This window comes from Mastomys coucha, unplaced genomic scaffold (assembly GCF_008632895.1).
Source record: "Mastomys coucha isolate ucsf_1 unplaced genomic scaffold, UCSF_Mcou_1 pScaffold16, whole genome shotgun sequence".
Classification (NCBI taxonomy): domain Eukaryota; kingdom Metazoa; phylum Chordata; class Mammalia; order Rodentia; family Muridae; genus Mastomys; species Mastomys coucha.
Window position 1 is genome coordinate 93827226 of NW_022196898.1, and position 16556 is coordinate 93843781.

Sequence of the window (16556 nt, forward strand, 5' to 3'; positions counted from 1 at the left end):
GAAGAAGAAGAAGAGGAAGAGGAAGAGGAAGAAGAGGAAGAAGAAGAAGAAGAGGAAGAAGAGGAAGAAGAGGAAGAAGAAGAAGAGGAAGAAGAGGAAGAAGAAGAAGAAGAAGAAGAAAAAAGAAGAAGAAGAAGAAGAAGAAGAAGAAGAAGAAGAAGAAGAAGAAGGAGGAGGAGGAAGAAGACAACATGAAGAACTATGGTGTGGTTAAAAAAATTAGAAGTAGCAATAGAAACCTCTATTCTGGAGTCAAAGAATTGTTATGTTTCACAATCTGGCAAAAATAAAACATTTTTTTACTTAAAAAATTTGAAGTACAAATTATCTTTAAAGTTCCTTTGAATTATGTTACTTTAAGGAGTATTGAAATATTAGTTATTTGTTGCCTTTATAGTATTGACTGATGATCTGATATTTGTTTATAGAAAATTGATTGCAACCACATTACTACACAATATAGTATTAAGCACTCTGAACTTCAGAATCAAGATTATATGCCTAGTAGTTAAATTTGGGTACATTCTAATCCTATCACATACATGTATGCATGTAATATTTTTTATATATGTATATATAATATATAGTAACCAGTATTATTAGAACTCTGTTTTAAGAACTGTTAACATTATACATAGACTAGCCCATACATGTGCAAATATGCATGCATGTGCTATGACCAAATATATTTAGAAAACAGACCACAATATCTGTTGTCTGAGGTTTCTATTATATAGAATTATATCAAAACAATAAAAAGTACTGCAATACATATATCTATTTATTTAACATGGATCCCGCTTTAATCTACTCAGAGTCAGGCAAGAGAGGAATATGTTATGGTTATAGCAATCAGTTATATATAATTTAAAATGCATATACTGTCCTGCACTGTTTTGTAACCATTAGCTTAATTTTTCATCAGTAAGGGAGAAGATGCAGAAACATTCTTTTTTAAGAAAATAACATTTTTAATTGATTAAATTGTATCTAATTATGGTATACAACCAGATTTGATATATATATAAACTGTAGGGTGGTTAAATCCATTACTTAACATGTCTTTCACATATTTCACTCATTCTTTTATAATGAGCACTATGTGAAATCACAATCTGTTAACATCAGTTTTCAAATCTATAACCCAATAAGCACCAATGCCTTGCTCTTAGTTAGTGATGATGGCAGTCAGCATTTCTCTGTGGGACTAAAACCGTGCGTCCTTTGAACACCTCCCATCCTCCCTAGCCCTGTCTTCTAATAGAACTACTCTTTTAGTTGTTCTTTGAAAGAATAGATTCGTTTTTTCAGTTAAGTATAGTTTATTTTCTAGACATACTTTAAGATATTTTTATCCACATGTATTACGTGCATGTATCAATGTGACTCAGTATGGTTTTCAACACAATACAAAACATCCATCAATAAAATCAAGGTTGAAGGCATTTTTACTTATAATTTCTTTATGTTTAAAGCCCTTGGACTCTTTACTCTTATTTATGAAATATTCGTTTCATCTGACAAGTGTGTCTTGGTTACCACTATCCAGAACATACTACTCGAGGTTAAATAATTCATGAAACATTTTGGGGAGCCTTGGAAACCAGTTAGTGGCCCTTTAAACAACACTATTGTTCCTGTCATGCTCCTCATTTTCAGTCACAGTACAATGAAGTTTCTGTTATGCTTGAAAAGAATCATTTTGCTCTTTTATCCTGTTCATCAATAGCAGCTTCATCTTGGACTCAATTTTCTAGAACCATGTATATTTTAAACATACTTAAACCAATCAATGCACAAGATAAAGAATTAAGAATAAGGTGTGCCTGAATTGAATGAGTCCACTAAGCTGGAATACACTGCAGCCCATTTGCTTACCAAGTTATTACTGCTCTTCAAAGTAGACTAATTTGAAAACTAATTCCGAGAGTGCTACCAATATTACTGGCATTCACTCAGAGTTGCCTTTAAGCAGTTTCCTAATGCATTTACAAACACTAAATTATTTTTCATTTTAGTTCTGACTTTTTCCTTAAAACAATTTTCTCCTTCATTTGTTCTTTTGCCTACATCTGGTCCTTTAATTTTCTTCTTTTCTGATAACCTGTGTGTTTCTTGAGAGAGAGTGTGGCAGGGCAGAAGGTAGGTGTGAGACCTCAGGCGCTTTATTCTCTCAGTCAGCTGAGTCACCTCAGCAGGAGGGATGGATTCTGTAAGGAGCAAGGGGGCAGCACAGCAAGTCCCTCCTCCACTGTTACCTGTGCATCTGGCTGGTTTGTCACAAACAGCAGTTGCCTGTTGACCTTCTAGGTGGGCACACTTCCAGAAACTGTGAAGAACATAAACAGACAAATCTGGCTTTAATAGATAGTAACAGCTGTTCTTTTTACTTGGATTGCATGTCAGAGTTGCCCAGTGGAGTATTAAATAATGAAATATTTCATCCCAGCACCTGCCTTGTTTAATTCAACAAGCTTTATGTAGAATGAAAATATATGAATCTGAACTGTTACTTCTGTCTTTTTGTGTTCTTTCCTGGACAGGGTCTCGCTGTGGGAGCCAGGTGTTCATCACCAGGCCCTACTGAAGCCTGTACAGTTAAAAGCTCTAAGGCCTGCAGTGATTCAAGTGTACATCTTGGTTGCTAATAGTCAGAACACTATTAAGGAACCAAATAAGGAATTTTAAGGCAGGGAGGTTCTTAAATAAAATACCTCTTAAGTAGAGGTTAACTTGTGTAATATTTATTGTTGCTAAAGTACCACAAGATAATGTTTAGAAATATCTTGTATATAACCATGAAAAAAAAGAGCAGTAAAGTAATATGCTATAATTTTTAAAAATTTTATTGCATACATTTTGAATCCTTGGCCTCCAGTATTTTTCTCTTGTTGTACTGAATACTTTAAATTTCCAATTTATTGTTTTTGTGTAGGATCCTGCTGGCCGTTTCCATCAAGTGTGGTATGATAACCCACAGAGCATCTCACTAAAGGCAGCGTATGTCAAACACTACGGCTTGCGGGGCATTGGCATGTGGAACGCAAACTGTCTTGACTACTCAGACGGTTCTCTAGCCAGAGAGCAGACAGAAGAAATGTGGGGAGCCTTAAAGCCAAGGCTGGGATAGAGGGGGCCTCTTTTGTACATTTGTAGGACTGGTCTGGATAAGTACGTCTACCTTCCTGAAGAGAGAAAAATGTATATACTTTTGCTATGTTGCCATAACTTACTTATTGGTATACTCAATCACACAGGTAAGAAACACAGAAATTTTTCATCTGTGTTTGAAAAATACATATATATCTTAGATCTCCAGGAAGATAAAAGCAAGAAACAAGTCAATTTACTCTATTAAATATTCCTCCATGTTTCAGTATTATAATTAGAAAAGTTGTTTTCAAAATTTCATGCTCAATTTTCCCTCCTGTTATTGAAATATACTGTTAAAAATCAATATAGATTTTAAAAATATGTATAACTAGTAGACAAGTAAAGATAATGAGGAAGAGAGTGCATATGACCACAGTATGTTACACACATGCATAGAATATTATAATAAAGCCTATTATTTTTATAATTAATATATGCTAATAAAAGACTGAAAAGAACTATGTGTAACTTGAAATGGAAATCGTTGGCTTTGGATACAGTCTTAGCCTTTGAGAAGCAGTTTATGTTGAATTTATTTCCAACAAATGTTGAATTTAGAACCAAGAATTTGGCATCTTTTGGATCATAAAAATGTGTAGGCATGGCTTTTCTGGTTCCTGATTCCTTACAGTGCATACATACGAATATTTCATGACATACATACATTAGAGTCACTTGAACATTTAGACAGCATATGAGATAAAAATAGGCATACAAATGAAGTGTGAGAAGATAACTTAGTAATAGCTGAACATGTAGATTAGAGCTACCTGATGAGATTCATGGGAATTCTTTTTTTCTTTTTCTTTTTTTTTTCTTTTTTTGTTTTTCGAAACGGGGTTTCTCTGTGTAGCCCTGGCTGTCCTGGAACTCACTCTGTAGACCAGGCTGACCTCGAACTCGGAAATCCGCCTGCCTCTGCCTCCCAAGTGCTGGGATTAAAGGCGTGCACCACCACCGCCCGGCTCACGGGAATTCTTGCCATAAGGGTAAGCTGGTGCTGAGTCTGACCCTGGTCACTGTTTACACCTGTAGTCACCTAGGGTCTTTCATGGATTAACAGTCATTTCTTGCCTGTTTTTCATATTTTTCTTCTGCATTTGTATTTTGCTTTAAAGCTACCTAAGAACATTATTCTTTCAACTTGTTACTTTTTTAAAAAGATTATTTTTGAGAAAATAAATATCTAGTATAAAGCAGTTCTTGTTTTCTTTCTCAAAGCAATCAATAAAGTTACAGGGCTGGAGAGCTGGCTCAGCAGGGAAGAGCACTGGCTGCTCTTCCAGAGGATTGGTGTTCAGTTCCCAGAACCACATGGTTGGTCAGAACCCCAGTTCCAGAAAATCTGATTCATTCTTCCTACACACACATGGTACATGCATATAAAATTAAATTAAAATAAAATAAATCATTACATTATATTTATATTATTTCCTGAAAGAACATAGATTAAATGTTTATATCTTCTGAATTTCATTACATAAGTCCTATCTTCTTTACATATGATCCCCTTCCAATTGGAATAAGTGACTAAACAACTATTTTTTATGACACTATTGTTTTCTATTTACATAGCTATTTATGACAGTAAAACTATATACCTCTATAGTAAATGTTGAATAACTTTGTATTTCTAAAAATCATTTTACATTTCTAAAATGATTTTTACAAATACAAATTAAATTACTAGACATAAATTTGTTGTGCATGTAGTTGCAATTGTTTTTAATCAAAATGTGATTAACAAAATTGTATTTCCTGGCAAATACACTGGTATTTGCTAAAACATATGTTTTACTAATCATTAATTTTGCCATCATACTGGCCTGTAAACTTAAGTTTATTAGAAATAAGTAATTATAAAATATAGTAATATAAAATAGGTAATAGACAAAATCTTTAAGATAAACATCTATTATATAGATTTATGCTATAATTTACAATACCCCACAAAAATTGCAAATTAAATCTAATTTAAATTTTTTTTCTTTAACTGTTAACCTTATGATTTAATAAAACATTGCCAAGAAACACAATGACTTATTCTGATCAAATAAGTAGTTAAAAGTTCAAGAGATAAATGGACATACACATTGGAGGTCGGAAAGGTGTACCCATTCTCTTCTGGGTCACTTCAGCCTTTAATGTCTGTAAATCTGACACTGCTTGTTTCCTCATCTGTGGAAAGAGGAGCCTTTAGAGAGAGCTTCATCCTACCCTCCTGAGCACGTCCCTGCTGGGACCGTCCTCACTTGCCTTTCATGCCTCCATTCTTACTAGATTTCTACAATAAATTAATACATTATGCATCCTGCTTCAATAGGCACAGTTTTTAAACTAGATGTACATGAGATAATGTCCTTTATGTGTATATAAAGGATAGTTGAAATGTCTCAAAACATAGAATAAAAGGAACCTTATTTTTTACTTTAGCTTTGAAATCTCAGTGTGTAACAAGTAAAACAGATGCTAACAGGACCCTGAACACAAGACTCTTTAGGAAAGGACAGGTAATTAAGAAGCATAATAGGATATACTTTGTGCCCAAAATGCTTCTAAGGGTCTTAAACCTTTGGTTTTCCTCATTTCATAATTAAAGAAACTGGAGGCCAACCAAAAGGCTAAGTCCTTTGCTCAGAGTGTAAAGCGCAAGGTTGGAGTAGCTATGATCTCTTCCACAAACTTTGTTAAGAACAAAGAACTCAGGCTTCCCTAGGTTTATGGTGTCACGTGCTGTATTTTTAAACAAATTTTGTTAAGATACACCATTAAACCTTTAGAAGCACCACTTATACTCTGTTACCTTGAATAAATATGGTTGCAAAAGGCTCAGGCTTGCTTCTCTGCCCCTATTTCTAATTAGCATTGGTGCGAATGTTTTAGGTAGTTCATTCAGGAATCAATAAACACTTAGTATTGATTGTATATCCTTTAGGCATTATGGCTAAATATGGGATTTTTTTCCTCCTAATCCATAAGCCAAAAACTTTATCTTCTTTGTGTCTTTAAAACTAAATTATTATTTATGCTCAAGTCATAAGTCATATTTCTAAGCTTAAACTCTCCACGAAAGGTGGAATGTAATGTGCATGTGTTCCAGGAGAAATTGGAGGAAGCATGGAAGGCTTAGGGACCTCTTTTCTGTATCCCCACTATCTTCAGGTGTATACTCTGTAGACTCAAGTCTCCACTCTGCCTCCCTCTGCACATGTTGAACACACAGATTTCCTTCCCTGGACAAGTTGGTTTTGATTGCATAAGTTATTCTTTGTTCCTTTCCTCTTAAGTCTGAAGTATCCTTGCGTGGAGCCAGCCTTGAGGAAAGTGAAACCCATCTAGAACTGCTTGCACTATCCAAAGGGTAGAACATTGTAAATTTAAATTAACAAAAGGTAAATCAAATTCAAAATGCAGCTCCTTAGTCACACAGGCTACAATTGAAGTCCTTAATTAATATCCTTAGGTAGTAGTGCCAACCTATTCAACAATGAGTTATATAACATCTCCATTCTAGAAAGTTCTGTGGCAAGTGCTAATTCTAGAAAGGAATAATTCTGTACCATGAAGCTATTCTGGAAAAAGAGTGAGTGGGGAATTTCTGGGGTCAGCTTTCCAGTTCTATGTCTATATGCTTTAATGAAAGAATATACAGTCTCCTTTTCAACAAAAGAGCTTTGTTTTTTTAAAGCCCAGCAGAGAAGTGCTTGTCTATCATGCATAATGGGCCCAAGAACCTCAAGGCTGAAACAAAATGAAACAAAAAACAAAACCAGCATATGCACACATGTGTAAAAACCACAACAAAGGCATCCATACTTCCGAGATTATTCCTATGATACAATTACACATAACTATCAAAAAAGTTAATGTTCCAAATCATCTACTAAGCACCTAGTATACAAAAGCTCCCACTGGAGAAATAAAGCTTATCCTAAGGCTCTGCTCTAAGGAGAGTTAGCATCCAGTGGGAGAGCAATGCTTCCTGTGTACGGAAATAACAAGAAAGTGGTCAAGAGAAGGGAAGAACTGAGTGGGAGGTGGGCTTCACTGTAGCTTCGTCAAATTTACAAATGTCTGAGATACAGCTCCTCATGCATGCTACACAACTGTAGGAAAATGATTTTTTAAATGTTTTTATCTTCTTTTCATTTTGTACTGTCTCACGTGGTCCTTTAACCTTTAATTACTTTTAGTAAAATTTTACCTTTGCATCTTTTTATTGTATTTAATATTCTCCATGCATTTTGTTTGTTGTCATCTAATCAATGCTAAAGAACCAATTTAAGAAGAGTCAGTCCTGGCTACACTTAGGACATTCAAGGTTAAAATGCCAGACACCTTATTTCAAGATGAGTATTATAGTCTGATTATGAAAAATAGAGATTACCTTAACTTCTAATATGAGTTTCATTTTATCAGTATCCAATTTTCTCTTAAGTTGGTCAATTGCATGCTGTACTTCAGTAATCTGGATTATAAGATAATTCTGTGTGAAACATAAAATTATTTATTTAGTATATTTGTACATTTAGTATAGATAGCTTTACGAACATAAACTGAAGTGGTCGTTAAAATCTATTTCAGAAAACAAACTTATTGTTTTGGATATGTCTTTCTGTTGAGGTCTCGTGTATTAGGGATTACTTTCTCTTCTGTTCTACACTAGTCGTTCATTATCTTTAAAAAATGAGGCTGGCATCATGGTGCATACTTGTAATCTCAGTATTTAGGAAGCTGAGGCAGGAGAATCTTGAGTTTAAGGCCAGGCTGGGTACATAGTAAGGTCCCATTCTCAGTAAACAAAATTGATATTTGTAAAATGGACTATCAATTTAACATCATTAACACTATTAATTTATGAAGATATTAGCAAACACCTAAGAACCAGCATAGTATTTTATTAGCTGAATCAGATTAGCGTTATTTAGAAATGCTTATCTAGTGGTTAAACTGTTTTATATAAGAAAATCTAAAAATATAAAAATACTTTTTCTTGGAAAACCTATGCAGGGCCATACTCTTTACTAAAGTTATTTATGAGATTTAAACTTCCATGCAGGGCTGTGGTGGTGCATGCCTTTAATACAGGTACTTGGAAGGCAGAGGCAGGCAGATCTTTAAATTCAATGCCAGCCTAGTCTACTGAGTGAGTTCCATCTACTGAGTGAGTTCCAGAAAAGCCAAGGCTACACGAGAAATACTGTCTCAAAAACAAGCAAAAAATTTTAAACTTTCTTTGTGAAACAGATTCTCATGGTGAACCAATATAACTGTAAGAAAAAGTATTAACTATGCTAAAATAGTATCAGCTATTATGGAAAGTAATTATTTTAGCCTAGCTAGGTTTTTTATATTAAATTTACCTAAAATAGTAATTTTTATCATGTCTACAATGAAGTCATTATCATAAATTAACATATTTTTAAATCTTTTGGATATGTTAGATCAGTCAAACAAAAAGCAAAGTATTAAGTGGTTTATTCATTGATTTTTGCTTATTAAATTATGTGGTAGAATTATATGATAAAGGACAATCTTGTCTGTAGTGTAAGATTCAAGACTATCTCAAAAAATGATTTGATCAAAATTTCATGTAATTTAAAAAGTTCTTTTTTTTTTTTTTTTTTTTTTTTTTTTTTTTTTTTTTTTTTGAGACAGGATTTCTCTGTGTAGCCCTGGCTGTCCTGGAACTCACTCTGTAGACCAGGCTGGCCTCGAACTCAGAAATCCACCTGCCTCTGCCTTAAAAAGTTCTTTAGATTAAAGTTCTGTGGGTGCTGTAAAGCCCTCTCACCACTGGACTACTGTGGGCTCAGCTAGCACCTTACTCTAGTTACCAGGTATTTATCTCTTTGTAATGTCAATGTGCCTAGGCAACCAGAGCATTCCTGGGTATTACTGATTCAGAGTTCTGCCTAGTTGACCTCCACCAAGGTAAAGGAAAGATTTCTGTATTTCAAAACTCTGGGCCAGGTTTCTCTCCTATCTTAAAAACATACGATCCTACTTCCTGGATAGGACTTTTCTAGTTAAAGAGGGCACAGTTTACACAGTACCTTAGAATCTGAAATATTTGCCAGATTCCTTGGTCGCATCTTGATCTCCCTGGCTTCAAGCTGCATGAGCAGTTTTTTATAGTAAAGTTCCAAATCTTCTCGCAGTTTTGTTAAAACTTCCTCCAATGATGCTGTGGCTTTCTTGGTGTCAAAGTATTTTTTCCTCCAGCTATCAGAGGCTACAAACAAAACACAAATTACAAAAGTTATAGGTTGTTACCATTAAAGGATTAAACTTTTAAGGTAGGAAGGATCCTAAAGTTTAACAAAAAACAAAAAAACAAAAAACCAAAAAAGCCAGAAGCAACCAATTAAAAGCATTTTTCTTCTCTCCTTTTTTTTTTTTCCTCTCTCTTATGGACTTATTAAATACTTTAGAACTGAGAAAAACATTTGCTAGTTAATAACATGATTAGTGTATTGGTTTGAATGAGAAGGACCCCTATAGGCTCATATATTTGAATGCTTGGCCCAAAGTTAGTAGAACTTATTGAGAAGGATTAGGAGGTGTGGCCTTGTTGGGAGATGTACAGGGGTGGAGGTGGACTTGAAAGGTTCAAAAGCCTATGTTAGGCTCAGTTTCTCTCTTTACTTCCTGCTTGTGTATCAGATGTAAACTCTCAGCTACTGCTCCAAGTGCCATGGCTCCCTGCTTGCTGCCACGTTTCCCACCATGATGATCATGGACTAACCCTCTGAAACTATAAGCAAGCCACCAATTAAATGTTTTTTTTGTTATAAGTTGCTTTGGTCATGGTGGCTTTTTTTTTCCCCTGAGACAGAGTTTCTCTGTGTAACCCTGGCTGTCCTGGAACTCACTCTGTACGCCAGGCTGGCCTGGAACTCAGAAATCCTCCTGCCTCTGCCTTCTAAGTGCTGGGATTAAAGGCATGTGCCACCACTGACTGGTGGCCCTGGTGTCTCTTAACAGCAATATAAAAGTAACTAAGACAGAAGTAGGTACTAGGGACTAGGGTATTGCTGTGACAGACCTTAGCATGTTGCTTGTTGGAAGAATGCTGACTTTAGGAAGTTGGATAAAGAAAGTTGTTTAATGCTGTAAGCAGAGGTTTAATGGGCCACCCTAGGAAGAACCTGGAAGACAGTAGTATTGAAAGCAATGTGGATGATGGAGGCCCAGCTCAATGTTTCAGTGGGGAGCAAAATTAGCAACTGGGCTGGAGACAATTATTGTAATCTTTTGGCAAAGAAAGTAGCTACTTTTTGCCTTTTTCCTAAGAATCTTCCTGAGGTTAAATTGAAGAGTTTTGAACTAATTTGACTGGCAGCAGATATTTCAAGACAACCTCATATTGACTGTGTCTGATGGTTACTAGTGACCACTCGTACAGATCTACAATGAAAAAGAGCAAGCTGGGCAAAAAAGAAAACAAAATTAAATATCCAGGGCACCTCAAAGACTCAAAGAAGGCCCCTGAAGTCCATGATTTATGATCTTGAATGCCCTGTAGGAAACAAGCTAGGGTTTCCTACAAGCTGAGGAGAAATGAGGACGAGGACAAGGTAGCAAAAAAGATCATTGATGACTAGGGAAAAGAAGGCACGGCATAAAGAACACATCTGGATCCTGGTGGATCCAACCCTTTCTGGAAGGCTTTCTTGATTATTTTCCATCCAATTTAGGTGTTATTCCTTTGAATTCCTACCATACAATTGTGTAGTTCCTTTATACTCGCACTAAATAAGAAGTGTCATTTATTCTTAAGTTAGTTATTTCCCCATTGGACTCTAAGACTTATGGTAAAGACATGATTGTATATGCCTATTAGTGTCTCCTCAGCCCTTACAATAGAGTCTACATCAGCTGACCACAGAAATACTTATTTAATAAATGAGTGAAAGGATTAACTAAAAATAAGTTTTGGTGGCAAAAAATATTTGAGTTTAATTTACAAAGCCTTATGCAAAATATTTATTGCATAAAGTTGAATGACTGTGTTTTCAACCATGTATTAAACTGTAACAAGTAAAACCATAAATATTAATTATAATTCTAGTTTATGCTATATCAACTTGTAAAATTGAGGACTAGTTTTATTTATAGCTATAAAGTCTGGGTAATAAACTTTACCATGATATCGTTTCGATTTATTTTGTTCAAATAGCTTTTCAACTTTTTTTATTAGTTCTTCTCTAATATTTTCCAGATGTTTTCGTTCTTCCTTTACTTGTTTCATTTGTTCAATAATCTTCTCTCCTAGATAGATTATAACCCAGTTATCAATTTTGAAAAACTAAAAGATGATTCATATCCCAAAAGACAGAACTAAAAACCCAAAAGTGTGTAAACAATAAGAATAAAATATGCTCAAACCATTTTTTCCTTTCTGCTCTTAACACTATGGAGAACGTGGAGGAGACATTTTGATTTGCATGGATTTGTAAAACAGCATATTTCTTCTGCATTTACATATATGTGTAAAACTATGTAGTCAAGTTTATGTTATTCTTGAATTTTTTAGTTTATTTATTTTGGGCCCAAAGTTACTGTACTTATATCTCAGATGGAAAGTGCATGTTTGAGAATAAAATAATATTAGTAACTAGCTAACATTAATATAATACTGTAACAAATTAATATAATGTAGCTTTCTGTTATAGTAAAATATGTGTAACAAAATTTACCATTTAACTATTTTCAATGTACAGTGAAGTGGCATTGAGTTACAATGTTATATAACCATTCCCACCATCCATCTCCATAACTTTAAAAAGTATTCATGAGCTGAAACTTTTTGGCCATTAAACAATAATTCCTTATTAACATAGTTAACTTTGCCTCACAAAGAGATATCTATATTCATGGTCTCACAAATACTTACTTTCAATTTTTAATAAAGAGGTATCACTTAATCTTGAAGAAACTCGTTGAGAAGGGAATGAAGGAAAATCAATCAGATCTGGTAGGGCAGTGTGCTCCTTGTCATACACCTGTAAGCAAGCATGAGAATGAACAGAACCTGACAGGGTGAGGCATTCTTTTATTTTGTCCACAAATGTTTCCTAATGCATACCAGCAATGTCCTTTTTATTATATAGTGATGAACTCCCAATTTTACATTTATAGCTATGGATTATTTCTTATGTCTCACCTTTCCATTTTACTAATACTTGGACATTTTAGGAAGATAGTATAAGCAAAAGCTTTAAAAATTCATTATCTTTCTTCTAAATATGATTTCTTTTCAAGAGTTCTAATCTTAGTGCCTCGATATAATGGCTTTTTAAAGTTTTAAGATGGTTACTGCTGTTTTTTCACCCTGAGCCAAGAAAAATTGATGAGTCTTTTGCATTATCAAAATATCAGCATATTGTTTTGTATCTTATTCTTATATGCCCTACATCTACTGTTTATATTTCCTCTCTTCCTCCTCCTCTTCCTCCTCCTCCTCCTCCTCCTTTCCCTTTTTCTTCTTCCTCCTCCTTTTCCTTTTCCTTCTTGTTTTTCTGTTTATATACTTGTTTTTGTGTGTGACATATGCCGTAGAGGTCAAAGGACAACTTGCTGAACTCGGTTCTCTCATCAAGTGGGTCTTGGTGTCATTAGGCCTGATGGTAAGCACCTAAGCCCGCTGAGCCATCTTGCCAGCTCTTGGCTCAATTTTCCTATTTTCATCTGTTCTTGTTAACTTAAGCCTTGCCATGTTGTTGTTTTTCTCGTTATTTTATTATTATTATTATTATTATTATTATTATTATTTTGGTTTTTCAAGACAGGGTTTCTCTGTATAGCCCTGGTTGTCCTAGAACTCACTCTGTAGACCAGGTTGGCTTCGAACTCAGAGATCTGCCTGCCTCTGCCTCCCAAGTGCTGAGATTAAAGGTGTGTGCCACCACCGCCCACGTTATTTTTTATAGATCTTAAATTGTTTTCAATTCTGCTAGGTTTTTAATTCTATAATTTATTAGTTACTACTTTTAAATTAATCAAGTCTTAATTCATATTTGTTTCCTTTCTGGAGTAAGTTATAGAATCAGATTTCTCCAAGGTAATTGAAATTAGAATTTCCCCATATATTTTCTAAATACAACAAAAGAAAGGCAGGTAAATTATATATACAGCATAAGATCACAGAATCCTGCAACTGTAAGAGTAACTCATAGTGTAGGCACCAACTCACATTTGTGCAGAGCCTGATACACTTTATATTAGATAACACTATACACAACATAGAAATGTCAATATGGTGCATTTTGGAGGGGTAAAACTACATCAAAAGCAAAAAGATTTGAATAAGAGGGTCCAAAAACAAGGAACTTGTAGTATAAGCAATTTAAGCTCTTCCTCGACTAGCTTACAAATAAATGAGACTCAGACTATGGTTATTTTATTTGGTTCTGACAATTTCTGGGGGGTCACCCCTAGACTAGTCCTTTAATTGTAGGTCTGGTCACCTCCTCAGTGGTGTACCTCAGATACTTGCTGTTTCTCTTGGCCATGTGCTCATGGTCCCCCCCTCTTGTTGTTCTTCTTCCTCCTCTCTCTCTTCCTCTCCTCCTCCAACCAGGTCACTCTAAAACCACCTACTTCTAATCCCTCCCATATGTGGCTGCAGCCAATTTTATTTAGCCAATAGTTTTAAGTCAAAGAACAAGGTTTGCACAACATGAGAACTCACAGGTTTAGACCTCCTGGTGTAGAATTTAGTATTGCAACACATAGCAGTAGACCAAAGCTCAACAGGAACTGGAAATATAGGGGCTGGAGGTGGTTATGATGACCAGATACAGCTTCTGAAAGACTGAGGAAAGTCTGAAAGAAGGGGTGTTTTTTAAAGGGCTAATTGCCAAGATAAGAGTTTCACTGAGCTGGGTGGTGGTGGTGCACGCCTTTAATCCCAGCACTTGGGAGGCAGAGGCAGGCGGATTTCTGAGTTCGAGGCTGGCCTGGTCTACAGAGTGAGTTCCAGGACAGCCAGGGTTACACAGAGAAACCCTGTCTCAAAAAAAAAAAAAAAGTTTCACTGAGTTAAGTTAGCAGAAATGAACCACTGAGCCATTGAGAATACCTATATTTCATAATCTCTGGAAGATTGGCTTCAGCTCTGGTTTTAGAGATCTCAGTCCACAGCTTTGGTTTTAGAGATCTCAGTCCACGGCTCTGGTTTTAGAGATCTCAGTCCAAGGCTCTGGTTTTAGAGATCTCAGTCCATAGCTCTGGTTTTAGAGATCTCAGTCCACAGCTGGCTTTCTGTAGTACTAGTGTTCCTGTGACGAGACAGCACATGCAGCATGACTGGATGGCCCAGCAAACTATTTGCTTCACAGTGGCCGGCCAGTACCAGAACAAGAATATCTACTGAGTAGCCTTCCCCTTCCTCCCCTTGTGTTCTCTACAGGCCCCCAGCATGCTGCAATGTGACATTTTTATTTAGGTTGGATCTTCTCCACTTCTCTCTGGAAACACCCTCATCGACACATCCAGAAATGTGCCTTATTAATCCCTAGGCGTATCTTAATTCAATTAAGTCAACAATCAAGATTTATAATCATATCTACCTCATTAGGTTTCATTGTTGTTTACAGGGGAAATGGGAATTATATTAATATGTGCAAAATGCTTAAATAGTGCCCGGTAATAGATACTCATAGTGTGATTGTTTGTATATGCTTGGACCAGGGAGTGACACTATCAGAAGATGTGGCTTTGTTGGAGTAGGTGTGTCACTGTGGGTGTGGGCTTAAGACTCATCCTAGCTGGCTGGAAGTCAGTATTCTGCTAGCAGCCTTCAGATGAAGATGTAGAACTCTCAGCTCTGCCTGCACCATGCCTGCCTGGATGCTGCCATGCTCGCCACCTTGATCCTAATGGACTGAACCTCTGAACCTGTAAGCCAGCCCGAATTAAATGTTGGCCTTATAAGAGTTGCCTTGATCATGGTATCTGTTAACAGCAGTAAAACCCTAACTAAGACAGTTAGCTATCTAAATGTAGTATTCTAGAATCTTAATAATGTCTTAAGTTCATCCTGCATATATTCACAAAACTCTCTCCATGTCTTATTAGTTGTTCTGAATAAACTGGTGATGCGTGTCCATTAGCTCCTTTAGACTTTTGCTAGTCACACAAAACAGCACATCCAAAGGCACAGTGCTAGCAACTGAGAACTGCTGACAACCATCGGCTACTATTATATACCTTATTAACACACTCAAGAAACCCCTTCTCAAGAGCAGACGTGATAAAATACAGCTATCAGCATGTCAAGTTACAAACTATCTACTAAGACTGACAACTAAAGGTTAAAGTACCTTAAAAATAGTGAAAACATTTAAGACAATGATCTAAAAGGCTGTTGTAGCTAACATTTTCATCCCACTCATTTGGGCAGATCATCTCTTCACAAAAGCAGAGACAAGAACTGAATCACCAGTAGGAAAACAGATATTACAAGAAAATAGTTATGGCATTATAAATAAAAACTTAAATATTTAATCTATAGGTCAATTTTAAGCTCATGTTGCAATGGTGCATTTAAGTAAAAGTTTCAGTCATACCAGTCTGGCCTGTCTTCTGTTGGCAGTTGTATTACCATCCTCCTCATCCTCATTGTCATTATTTTTCCAAAGAAATGGACTTAAAAGAGAGTAATAGATTTGAAAGAAATATTAAAACTTGATCCATGAGGATAAGTATATACTATTCACATATTAATGACTGTTTTGATGTTATAAAACCACAAATACAACTTTAAAAGTATTTAAAGTTAGTCTCAGAGCTAGATGGCCGCTTGTATCAGTAGTCCTAACATTCTTCCTGGCTGAAGCGGAGGACTGATGGGGAACAATACACACACACACACACACACACACACACACACATATATATACACACATACACACACACACATATATATACACACATACACACACACACATATATATACACACATACACACACATATATATACACACATACACACACACACATATATATACACACATACACACACACACATATATATACACACATACACACACACACATATATATACACACATACACACACATATATATACACACATACACACACACACATATATATACACACATACACACACATATATATACACACATACACACACACACATATATATACACACACACATATACACACACACATACACACACATGCATATATATACACACATACACACATATATATATACACACATGCACATGCACATATATACACAAATACGCACATACACACACATACACACACACGCATGCACATATATACACACATACACACATATATATACACACACATGCACATGCACATATATACACACATACACACATACACACACATATACACACACA

The 16556-nt window shown here is 35.5% G+C and overlaps 2 protein-coding genes across 5 annotated transcripts in view; one reads left to right on the forward strand and one right to left on the reverse strand.

The window, feature by feature from the left end:
* The window catches only part of Ctbs (chitobiase), a 14661-nt gene extending 11043 nt beyond the window's left edge, over positions 1–3618 (forward strand). Inside the window, exon 7 of the mRNA XM_031375775.1 lies at positions 2936–3618. Within this exon, the coding sequence (XP_031231635.1) occupies positions 2936–3130 (195 nt within the window). The 3' untranslated portion in view covers positions 3131–3618. The remainder of the gene's footprint in view (positions 1–2935) is intronic.
* The window catches only part of Spata1 (spermatogenesis associated 1), a 37766-nt gene that overhangs the window by 3041 nt on the left and 18169 nt on the right, over positions 1–16556 (reverse strand). For all 4 annotated transcript variants that reach the window (XM_031375771.1, XM_031375770.1, XM_031375774.1 and 1 more), the window contains exons 8-14: positions 15729–15807; positions 12053–12161; positions 11302–11427; positions 9210–9388; positions 7541–7639; positions 5244–5331; positions 2259–2329 (exon numbers count right to left, since the gene is read on the reverse strand). In XM_031375771.1, coding sequence (XP_031231631.1) covers positions 2307–2329; positions 5244–5331; positions 7541–7639; positions 9210–9388; positions 11302–11427; positions 12053–12161; positions 15729–15807 — 703 coding nt within the window. In that variant the 3' untranslated portion in view covers positions 2259–2306. The remainder of the gene's footprint in view (positions 1–2258; positions 2330–5243; positions 5332–7540; positions 7640–9209; positions 9389–11301; positions 11428–12052; positions 12162–15728; positions 15808–16556) is intronic.